General features: G+C 29.2%; 1 protein-coding gene across 2 annotated transcripts in view; it reads right to left on the reverse strand.

Moving 5' to 3' along the window:
- LOC107447619 (uncharacterized) overlaps positions 1-11887 on the reverse strand; it is a 45572-nt gene extending 33685 nt beyond the window's left edge. For both annotated transcript variants that reach the window (XM_071186543.2, XM_021146769.4), the window contains exons 1-2: positions 11768-11887; positions 218-501 (exon numbers count right to left, since the gene is read on the reverse strand). In XM_071186543.2, coding sequence (XP_071042644.2) covers positions 218-461 — 244 coding nt within the window. In that variant the 5' untranslated portion in view covers positions 462-501; positions 11768-11887. The remainder of the gene's footprint in view (positions 1-217; positions 502-11767) is intronic.
- Positions 11888-12184: the final 297 nt, after the last annotated feature.

The raw sequence follows: 12184 nt of genomic DNA on the forward strand, positions 1-12184 counted from the left end.
TGTATTCTCATTTAATTACGTCACCTGTAGCCTATTTCGATCTCCAATATAAACTTTAAGTTGTAATAAAAAATGGAAAAATAAAGGCGAGAAATGAAGCTAGAAAAATCAAACAGATCAAGAACTGTGGTCGAGAGGAGAAAATCAGAGTAAAATGCATTTCCACGTGCTATGTAGGGGTAGTGAGGAGCTAAGAAATTTAACATACAACACTTACCATGCGATCCGGTTCTATAATTACATCCCTCAGTCTGTGATGATCTATATGACCGCATTGGTGCAGTTGTGTAACACGGCATGCCATTCTCCACACTTAAATGAAAATATGCGTTGTTAGTATCCTCACCCGTAACGATACTGAGTTGAGATTCTGGGCCGTATCCCCACCGCGTGGGATGCGGCGGTGGTGGCGGGATAGCAGAGCTCGCATTCCCTTCATCGCCCATCCATGTGCCGCCCATAGCTGTTCGGTCATATACACTGTAGCACTCCAGGATTTTTCTGCAAACGATAATTAAAAGTTCCAATTGTATTCAAATGTTAGATTCAGAAATATTACTTAATCCGAAAAGGGGACGACAGACCTTAAAAATTGTCAAATTTTCGAACAAATATATATTTGTTTCTTGACTATAAACAAAATGTTACATCAAAATTAAAAATTATTCGATTAAAAGATTAGTACGCGATGGTTCTAATATTTTTTTCAAAAAACATAAATTGGCATTTTTGCGTTTTGTGTAAATAGCATGCTAGCACCTATCCGAGGAATGGGTCGCACTGCTGACAAACGATTAGGAGGATGAGTTTGAGTAATGCTTACAGAAGATGTATAAAAAAAGTTTTCCTTAAAAACAAAATAAATTATGTAACAAAAACATTAAGAAGTGGAAAATTTTAAAATTTGGAGTAGAAGTTAAATAAGAAAAAAATTTCTACCAAATTTTTGAGAGGTCAAGAGTTTTGTACACAAAATGAACACGTAATATATTTTAAAAGAATTTTCTACTCAAAATTTCATTCAATAAATTGAAACATTAATTTTGCTTTATGCAAAGTTGCATTTCTTATTAGAATTTAATTCTAAAATTATATTACTGCAGTAAAAGTCTAAGTCAAGCATAAAACAGGGGGTGAGGTGTTGCGACTTTGAATGCGAGGATGAGGAAGATTTGCAAATTTTTGCTTTTAGAAAAGGTAAAAAAAATTCGATAAAATATTTGAACAGCCCTTAATTTTCTGAAAAATCAGATTTAAATATGAAATTTTTTTCCCTGTGTTCTTCGTATATTTTTCTCTTCACGTTGGATTTCCTCTTTTTTTTTTTTTTTTTTTTTTTTTTTTTTTTTTTTTTTTTAATTTGATTGAAAGTTTCTCATAAGCTTTTTATAATAATGATTTGAAAGATAGTTGAACAAAACTTTTTGTATAGCAAAATATTTTGCTGCGGTTTTAAAACAATCTGACTCAAAAATATATTTATATTTAGATCCCGTTGAAATTCGCGTGAGCAAGAATAGTTATGCTTTCATATAATGATTATAATTATTTCTATGTAGTGGTAGTCAAACTTATTTATAACTATCATTATAATTCAAAAAATTAATTGGAATAACCTGAGTATTGCCACCACTTTAAATTTGAAAATAAAATCTTCCGGAAAATCCGGAAGAGTTGGCAGGTATGCAAACGCTACTAAAGCTAAACAAAAACTTATACTTGTGTCGTTTTATATCTATTTTGCTTCCTGTAGAGTTAGAATTTAAAGATTTTCTTTTGATGCAGTTGACTCTTATTTATTCGAATGTAAATAATTCTAAAATACTAGGTAATTCGGATTAATGTTAATTCCTCTAGAATTCCCAAATGATATTAATGTTAAAATTTAAGGCCTATAATTCGAACATTTGTCAATTTTTGTTTATTCGAAATTTGATGTAGAAGAAATTAAAACAATTCTATCTTCTTAAGTTTTTAAAAGTCTTCTCCCTCAAATTTTTTAGACATTATGTATGAAGAATTGAGAAAAAATTCCAAATGAAAACAGAAATGACACTGGGGAACAAATTTTTAGCTGCATTTGTATAAATACTTGATCTTGCCTAATTTGGGTGTGTGGATTTCAAATCTGAAATTAGTTATGCTCTTAAAGCAGATTTATATTAAAAGGACATTCTTAGTCCATTTTTTTTTATCTAAACACACAAGTTAAAAAATGTCATATATAACAGGGGTCGCGTACATGTTTCGACAAACTTCCGAAGGGAATTAGGACACATCATCAGGATTGAAAATGCGCAGGATTCCATGCCCGGAAAAGTCGTACGGCGCTTCTCTGTGATGACCTGTTCATTATAGGGAAGTTCATTATAGGGAAGTATGCTTAGAGACGTACGAGGAAGATTCCGGGCATGGGATCCTACGCAAACTGGGCCCATATCCAAGAGGTCGTTTTATCGAACCTCGCCAGTATGGGCAGTTGTAAGATTAGATGTAAATATGAAAATACTTCTTTTGGCGGCGTCCATCACATGTTTGGCTGATTTGCATGGTGATAAACATACGACAAATATTTGTTACCTTTTTTTGTGATTTGTTTATGAATGTAGATTTGTAAATTTCAATCCGTGATTAAAGGATAGCCTGATTGATAGGGCACTGAGCCGTGGATTTAATACTTGCTGGCCGAAGACTCCCCATAGTAAATGGTGACTGATGCACGTTAAATCTGTCGAGTCTCAAAGTCCACCATGTTCCCAAAACAAATCATACTTCTGGTGGTACTGATCCCGGAGTTTCCTTGTCTTCTAGATTAGTTCAAAATTACAAGGTTACGGAGTTGAAGATCAGTATTGGTCGGCTGTTCAACGACGCATCGGCCAAAATTGGGTCAGCTGTTCAACGACGGTTATATGAAAATAACTAACTCCCAAAGAAGTTTGTCACAACATTTACGCCACCCCCTCTTATATATAACGGTTTTAAACTTGAGTTTGAACAGAAAATGGACTAAAAATGTTATTTTGAGAAAATCTGTAGTTGTATTAGCAAAACTAATTTCAACTTGCACATTGTAAATTAAACTTGCACATTTCGATCTAAAAATGCCATTTAAAAAATAACTGTAGCTTGAAGAGAGGAAGCGATTGCAGATTTGAAGTCACCGATATGAAAGTATCTAAGATCTGTTAAAATATCTTATGCAACAGAAGAAAAAAAATGTTCCCTAGAAGTACCCTTCCCTTCTGAAGCTTTAAAAATGATTCATATTCTAGAAGAATTATTGAATCTCAAACACATCTTGAAAGCTAACAAACTAACGTCATGATGCTATTGATGATATTGAAGATTTTGATAATTCAGCAAACTTGTCATGAAATATTTTTAGGTAAATGTAAAAATAAACACGTGAATGTGCGCAAATTATGTAATTAAGAATTTACAATTAAATTTATTATAAATTTATAAGCTGTAGGTCAAGATTAAAATTTAAGATGATTTTAAGATAAGTTTATTCTTTGTGAAATATTGTATTTAATTTGATCTTACGTCACAATAATTATCGTTATTTTTTTTAATCAATGCTTATTTTTGAATTTTGAATAATTCAAATCTTGGTTCGTTTTGCCATCCTCTTTGAATTCGAAAAGTCTACTATAACATATAGTTAGAAAAAAATTCTACTTTATTTGAGAATTGAGGGATAATTTTTGTATTTTTCTCATTGTCATAGAGTTTTTCATTTTATTTTTTTTATTTATTAATTATTTTTTTTTACAATTTATGGAATTTATTAATAAAAATTCTTTAAATTGTCATACGCTCTAAAATAAAGCTAAACCATTGGTAAAAATTAAGATCGTTAACTTTTACGAATAAAAGGTCATTATACTGCAGGAGAAATAAAATAAAAAATTTAACTTCAAATTCCCATGTCCTTTTAATAGGACGCTGTATAGTGTGGGTGAAATAAACTAAAAATTTCACGAAATCCCGTGTCCTGCAGTGAGGTGATAAACCTACAATAAATTGTCTGCATTTTGATATTTTGCATTTGACACATTTATATTTTTTTACCATTTGAAACTAATGTTTTTTATTGCAAAATTTGAACAACCAATGGAGGTGATACAGAATTTATGATGAAAAGTTTCTCCAGTGGTATAGTGTCCACTTTAGTGGGGCCAGGTTGCAAATATCTTAAAAATAATAAATTTTATTTTCATCAATAACAATGATAAATAATAGTATTTAAAACGATGAGAAAAAGTATATTTTTATGTCAATTAGAAACACTGATCTTTGAGATCGGTGATTAGAAAGCGATGTACAGTGCACACACACACACACACAAAAAAAGGAAAAAAAAAAAAAAAAAAAAAAAAAAACGTCCTTGAATAACTTTGGATCTAATAACCAGATCTTCATTTTCTGAGACTCAGTCTTAATGATTCGAGCGGGTGACCTCAAATATGTCAATTAATTAGTGTAGACGTAGACGATATTTCAAGTTACGAAATCAAGCACACTCAAACGCACTTTCTCTGAATAAACAGTTTTAAATTTGTGACCCCTAAGGTAGCCTCAAACTGGGAAATACGGTCCCCATAGTTAGATCAAACTAGCAATTCAAAAGTTAATGTTATTTTATACCCCTTAATGTTAATTTGAGTTTCTGCGTATTTCGCTATATCTCGAGATTTGTAAGCGAATTGAACATTTTTTGCACACAATTACAAAATTCGTTTATCCAAGGAAAATTCCATACAAATAATACATTTTAGTAAATGTTTATTATTTTTTACAACTTCATAGAATAATTGTAGAAAAATTTTGAATTGTTAAGTATAAAAAAAAAAATTTTTTTTTTGCATCATTTTAAAGAATGTAATTTTGCATGGCGAAATACAAAATTTGAGAGAAATCGGTTGAATTGTTCCTGAGAAATCAAATTTTGAAAAAAATTACATATTTAAAATTTGATTTCTAACGAACTATTCTATTGATTTCACTCAAATTTTGTGTTTTGCCATGTAACGTTACATACTTTAAAATGACGCGAAAAATTTTATACCTTACAATTCAAAAAATTTTTCAACTATTACTTAATAAAATTGTTAAAAATAATGAATATTAACTAAAATGTATTTTTTTTTGCATGGAATTTTCTTTGGATAGGCGAATTTTAAAATTGTGTGCAAATTAATTTTTTTTATTTGCTTCAATGCATGTTCGAAAGATATGGCGAAATACGCAAAACGTAAAATTACCATTAAGGGGCCAAAACTTTGGATCGCCATCCTGAGCAATTTATGAGGAAAATATTTCCGAGATTGTGGCTACACCCTATATTTTCGGGGTCAGAAATACAAAACCGAAAAAAAAGATATGTTTATTCAGAGAAAGTAAGTTTTGTGACTGATTTCGTGGCTTAAAAATATCGTCTGCTGCACTAATTAGTAAACATATTTGAAATCACTCCCTCGAACGATTAAGTTTGAATCCTAGAATGTGAAGATCCGATCATGAGATCAAAAGTTATTGAAAATAGTCCGTTTTTTTTTTTTTTTTTTCTCACTGAACGACTTGATTGCGCTTTCCAAAATTTCGAAATTCAAGGCGTGCTGAAACTTTCTCAATTATCCTTCTTTTCATATTTTTTTCTAACTTTAGAACAGGTAACTGAACGAAATTCGGGACATATATTTTTTAGTACTTTAATATTTTCCAAACAAATTCATGGGACAATTTTTATGTTATTTCATGATTTTTTAAAAAAAATTAACACAAAATTCTAATAAAATTTTTTAAATTTTTTTTTAAACATTAGTAGCGAAAAATGTTACTAAAAAAGTGAAATTTTTATTCAAATAAATCAAAAAATTTTAACACTGAAGAATTATGTTTTCAACTATATCAAAAATTAGAAACATCAATTTTTAAATTTGACTCATAAATGACCTCCTATTTAAGTGTAAATATGTATCAAAATTGTGGCGCTTTCCTCTTCAAGTTTGATTGGAAAGTAGCTTTTCAGACATGTCAAGAAGAGAAGTATTCAGGTTTGCAAAAATTTATTATTTAATTTATTTGTATTTAGCACATACTTTAGTAAATACAACTATAAAGGTATATAGATACTTATTTTCTTGGTATCCCTCGTAATTTTAGGTTTGAAGGCTCTTACAATGCAGTGATAAGTAGCATTTTTTCCTCAGGTGACATTTTAATAAAATTAACTTTTTTCCGTTTAAAATGTTTCCAGGTAAGTAGTTTGCAAGCTTCCTAAATTTCTATTGATAACAGAGAAACATCTTATCGCCTACATATAAACAATGTTTTGTTTTTAACCCCAAAAAATTTACCTAAATAACTTGTAAATGTGCCTTGCATATTACTGTGAGATTCAAAAAGTCTTCATGGTTAAAAAACAAAAAAGAAGAAAAAGCTGGAATAAATTTTTTAGATGGTTGCCTAGGGCCACTAACAAGTAAATATGTGATTATACGTGAACCATATAACAATGAATTGAAAAATATAATCATTTATTAAGTCGCATTAGCAATAAAGTAAATTATTAATTTAAACGGATCACCCTTAATAACTTTTGGCCCATTGACAGATTTTCATTCTTTAAAGTTTTATGACACTATCCCGTATGAATATCTAATAATTAGTATAATATAATTAATTTAATCGTATCGGAATATTTTTTGCCTACAAATTCGGATTCCTTACAGTTCCGTATAACTTACAGGTCCGAATTAAAAACTTTATATTAGTTTACACATGGATGCCAACTTGTACGGTTAATAAGAAAAAATTTCTTAGAAACATTTATGTTTAGACGTATAAAAAATATTTAAAAAAAATCTTATCTACTTTTAAAGATAGTATTTTAAACATATATGTGGATCTAGTTGGGCACTGTGCTTTTCAGTTTTTTTTCTTTCTCTTCTTTTTTGAACTAATTTTTTAGTTTCTCCTTTCTATTTAATTTATTTCTGCTCTACCAACTGGTGCTTTTCTAGCAACAGTTCGGATTGTCAGTTATGGTTATGGGATGGCCAGGTTTCCATTAAAGCCATCGTGCTTCCCTTCGCAAGATGAAAGTTAATTATGAAATATGTATGCTACTAGTTTTTATTTATTTACTTTTGAATAAAAAAAGAACCTTATCCGACCATAGTCAGGTACGGGAACATATGTATTAAGTTTAAAGCTTTCTCTTAAAACTTTCTCGTTTCATTTAAAACTTTCTCACACAAATGAATTCAAGATATTTAAATTAAAACGTATTTTACAGTTCATACTTTTCTCAAATCATTCTTTTTTTCAAAAATGTGTTACTAATATGTAAATATCAATAATTTTGATACTATAAAACGCAGATTTATTTTAATGTAAATTAATGTAATTTATTTTAATGTTCAAAATTCGATTCCTCAGAAACTATTCGACAGATTTCACTCAAATTTTGTCTCTTGCCTTATAAAATTGCATTCTTTAAAATGAAGTAAGAAATTGTGTATCTTACAATTCAAAAGTTTTTCGATTATTATAAAATAATAAATGTTAACTAAAAATTATATTTAGCATGAAACTATCTTTAGAAAAAGGAATTTTATAATTGCTCGCAGAAATTTTTCAATTCGCTTAAAAAATTCTCGATATGTAATCGAATAGATCGTGTAATGCGCAAAAATAAAAATTAACCTTAAGGGATCCAAACTTTGGACTGATCACCTGATTTTACCCTACTTCTTAGATTGCTGCTATGCTCTATATTTTAGGAGTCAGAAATCCGAATTCGTCGAAAAATAGGTATTTTAAAACAGAGAAAGTATGTTTTTGTGTCTGATTCCGTAACTTTATATCATCTACACTAATTCATTAGCATATTTGAGGTCATTCTCTCAAATCAATAAGATTGAGTGCTAGAACATGAAGTCAAAATTCTGTCAATAGATCAAAAGTTATTCAGTTTAGCCCGTTTATTTATTTTTTTGCACACTGTACATCCATTTGAAGTAGTATATAACAAAATTGATGATTATAGCAAAAGATTCCTACATTTATATATAGGAAGATAATTTAGCTGATGGTAATCCGTATATATTTGCTTTAATAACTTAAGGAATTAAGATTTAAAGAGGAAAATAAGGAGAAATGATGATAACTTTCTATATTAATATCAGACATAAATAAAAACGCCACTTTGCTCTCTTTCCTATAACTTTGTTAATTTAAAAAGCAGAAAAATGAATTTTTGCCGGTATAATGGAAAGCAAATAATTTTTAACTAGTTGTAAACAAAGAATTTTTGTATCTTAAATATAAATATTTTTAAGGTATCGTAATATCTCAATATATCAAACTTTTGCTGTATTTAAAATTTTCAAAACAACGGAATGAAATTGTGATTTAGAGAAAACATATTTGCGCTTATGGAAAGTGTATTAAAATAATACTAAACTAGTATATGTCGCAAAAATTTCCAGAAAAAAATTACGACATTAATTTTTTATATTTTCTTTACAATTTAATAGATTATTTTTATTTTAATACGTTTTTTAAGTTTTAAAGCATATTAAGTAGATTAAGTATTAATCGTTCATTTGCTAATTAAAAGGAAAGGGAATAAACCATGCAATGTACAGTGTGCCAAAAAAAATTAATCACCATGAATAACTTTTGATTTAATGATTGGATCTTCACATTCTAGGACTCTACCTTAATGGTTCATGAGGTTTGACCTCAAATATGCAAATTAGTTACTGCGGATGATGTTTTAGATTACAAAATCAGACCCAAAAAGAAACGTTCTTTCTCTGAAATAATATACCTCTTTTTTTGGATTTCTGACCCTCAAAATTAGGGGTCAGTCGCAATCTGGGAAGCATGATCCACACATTTTGGGCAGGAGAGAGATCCAAAATTTAGACCCCTTAATGTTAATTTCGCTTTTTGCGTGTTTCGCCATATTTCAAGAATTTTTTAAGCGAATTGAAAAATTTATGCACACAATTACAACATTCGTTTGTTCAAAAATAATTCAATAAAAAATTAAATTTTAGTAAATATTTATAATTTTTTATTATTTAATTTATTAATAGTCGAAAAAAATTTGAATTTTTAGCTATACAATTTTTTACATCATTTTAAAGTACGTAAATTTACAAGGCAAAATACAAAATTTGAGCAAAATCGATCCAATAATTCCTAATAAGCCGAATTTTAAAGAAGTCATTTATATAAAATTCAATTTCTCAAAAAACTATTAAACCGATTTCTCTCGAATTTTGTATTTTGTCATGCAAAATTATGGAACAAATTATCTACCTTACAATTCAAAATTTTTTATGCCATTATTAAATAAAATATTAAAAAATAATAGATACTAACTAGACTAGATAATAGATTACTAAAATTTAGTTTTTGTGTGGAATTATCTTTGCATAGGCGAATTTTATAACTGTGTGCAAAAATTTTATGATTGCTTGCAAAAAATATTCAGTTAAAAAGTTCGAGATATGGCGAAATACACAAAAAGTAAAATTAACAATAAGGGGTCCAAACTTTGGATCCCCCTCCTGATTAAACTATGCCGACCATATTTCCCAGATTGCGGCTACCCCTATATTGCGAAGGTCAAAAATCAGATTCCGTTGAAAAAAGGCTGTAAGAGAAAGTGCGTCTTTGTGTCTCATTTCGCAACTTAAAGTATCATCTACACCAATTAATTAGCATATTTGAGATCACCCTCCTCGAATCATTAAGATTGAATCTTAGAACGTGAAGATCCGATGATTATATCAAAAGTTATTCTAGTTTATCCGTTTTCAGGCACATTGTATATCTACAAAGCAGAAAAACATTAATTCTTAATGATTATGCGGTATTATTTTTTCTTTTCCATTTCATGGAAAATTCTTGCCAAATAAATAAATAAAATTTACAATATAAAAAAATAAGGCAAATCGAGAGCAGTATACGAATTACATAGGGATTCGAACCCAAGTTATATCAATGGTAAGTGAGCGCTAAATCATTCTGCTAATTCTTAAACTGTTCTACCGTAAAGTGGTCGACTTGGCGGGCAGGTCGTTGGATCATCCTCAGGGATGTTTCCCAGACTGTCGCCAATATCCCATTGTGCAGCTCTAGTGTAACGTAAATCAACTACAACAACAACAGCTAATTTTTTTTTTTTTTAAATTAAAAAAAAATTAAAAAACATTTTTTCCCAATAAGTAGGAAAATTATTTCTCTTGGTTTAGCACATGCATTTTTAACCAAAGAATAACTGAGCACCACCTTATTATAGCTCATAAGACAACTTGGTAGGTATAGGTGTTACAAGTAGTCTATTTTAATATTTTAGCTCATATCTGAGTAGTTATAATTAAATTTATTAGCATACGTGAATATATACACTATACTAAGAGCAAATTTTTAAAAAAAATGAGAAGAAAAAAACTTGATACTTTATTTCTTTACTTTATTTCTTCAAAATAATTTAAGAATGGAATTTTTAACGTTAAACGGTGTGATATTTTTCAAAATTATTTTCTTCATTGAATGTAGAGAAAGCGTGCATACATTATAATCAGTCCCAAAAAGTGTGGTCACGCGAGGACGATGGGGTCAGAACTGTCTTCTTGTCTCCCTCTATTCCATAAGGGTGTTGAATAATTTTCCATATGGACACAAACAGAAGACTTGACTCTCAGAATTTTCTGAGAAAAAGATTGATCAGGAAGTTGGTGGTAAATTCTTAGTTAAAAGAACACCTTCTCGCATGCTCTTAATATTTATTCTCATTTACAAATAAATAAATGAATAAATTAAAGTTTTTAAGATTATAATTATGTCTCTCTGCAAAACAGTAGCCTTTTTCGAACATTTTTTTATGTTCGCCCCAATGGGGGAGTGGGAAGAAAACGATGCCCGACAGGGGTGCAATAGCTTGGTATATAATATAACTACTCCACGAGACAACAATTGTATAGTATTACAACTGTATAGTGTACTACTCCACGAGTATACAATATAACTACTCCATGAGAGAACCCGAAGAAAAAAAGAAAAAATTCCTTGTTATGAAGGGGAAAAAAAATTCTTTCACTTTTTATTTATTTAATAAATTTGGGGTTAACTTATTTACTCAGAATTTAAAACGCATCTAATATTGTTTTTTGTATTATTCAGTAAATAAGTTATAAGAAACAGTGACAAATAACTATAAAAACAAACAATAAGACCTGTTAAATAAAATAAAAAAAACCATAATAAAATCAAATTTCATGCGACTGAAAGCTATTATATAAATAAATATGCAGTCAATTCATGTCATAATTGATACATAAATTACACAAAATTCCGAAACAACTTTCAAATAAATTTTACTCGTGAAGTATAAGAAAACTATGCAGCTGTTTCTAAAAAATTTTTTAAAAAACTTCAGGAACTAATTGTGTTTTCTCTTTAAATGTGACATTTTAATTCCAAACCCATTTAATCCAAGCGATCAAGTTAAGTAATAAAAATAATTAAATAACTTTGAATAAAATAAACATCATTTCAAATACATATAAATAAATAGACGGCTGTATCTAAACATTTGAAAAACATAAAGAGCTGCAAGATGTTAATTATGTGCTTCATATAGTGATTATTCTTTAAATGTGACATTTTATTATCAAAAATCTTTGGTCCAAGCCATCAAGATAAACAATAGAGATAATAAATGAAAAAATAATCATACCCTATATATAAAACCACTTCGACAACAGAAGATATTGATCAAACAGCCTTATTACTTTTAATTTAAAGATAAGCTTTATCTTGAATCGTTTTCTTCGGCATCCTTGGAGATTCAAAGCGATAAACGAAGTCAGAAAAAAAAATGCATCTCCAAGGCATTTGTCCAATGAAACATAAGGATCCAGCTCTTTTTTTCTCTGTGGGATGTGCCTAGCACCTTTATTGGTGGTTGTTCAAAATGTGGGCGGTCTTAAGTCACCACAGATATGCAAAGTTTATCTCAGTATAATCCCTGATTGGAAGCGATAAGAAAACTGATATCATCAGCCACATGTTCTAGTTAGAAGGAAATCTTCATATAGTTTTGAGAAACTTAAAGAAATAGGGAAGGGGTAAAAAAAAAAAAAATGCGAAGTGT

The sequence above is a fragment of the Parasteatoda tepidariorum genome, chromosome 9, assembly GCF_982258835.1.
Source record: "Parasteatoda tepidariorum strain Cologne lab strain chromosome 9, Ptep-v5.0, whole genome shotgun sequence".
In the NCBI taxonomy this organism is placed as follows: domain Eukaryota; kingdom Metazoa; phylum Arthropoda; class Arachnida; order Araneae; family Theridiidae; genus Parasteatoda; species Parasteatoda tepidariorum.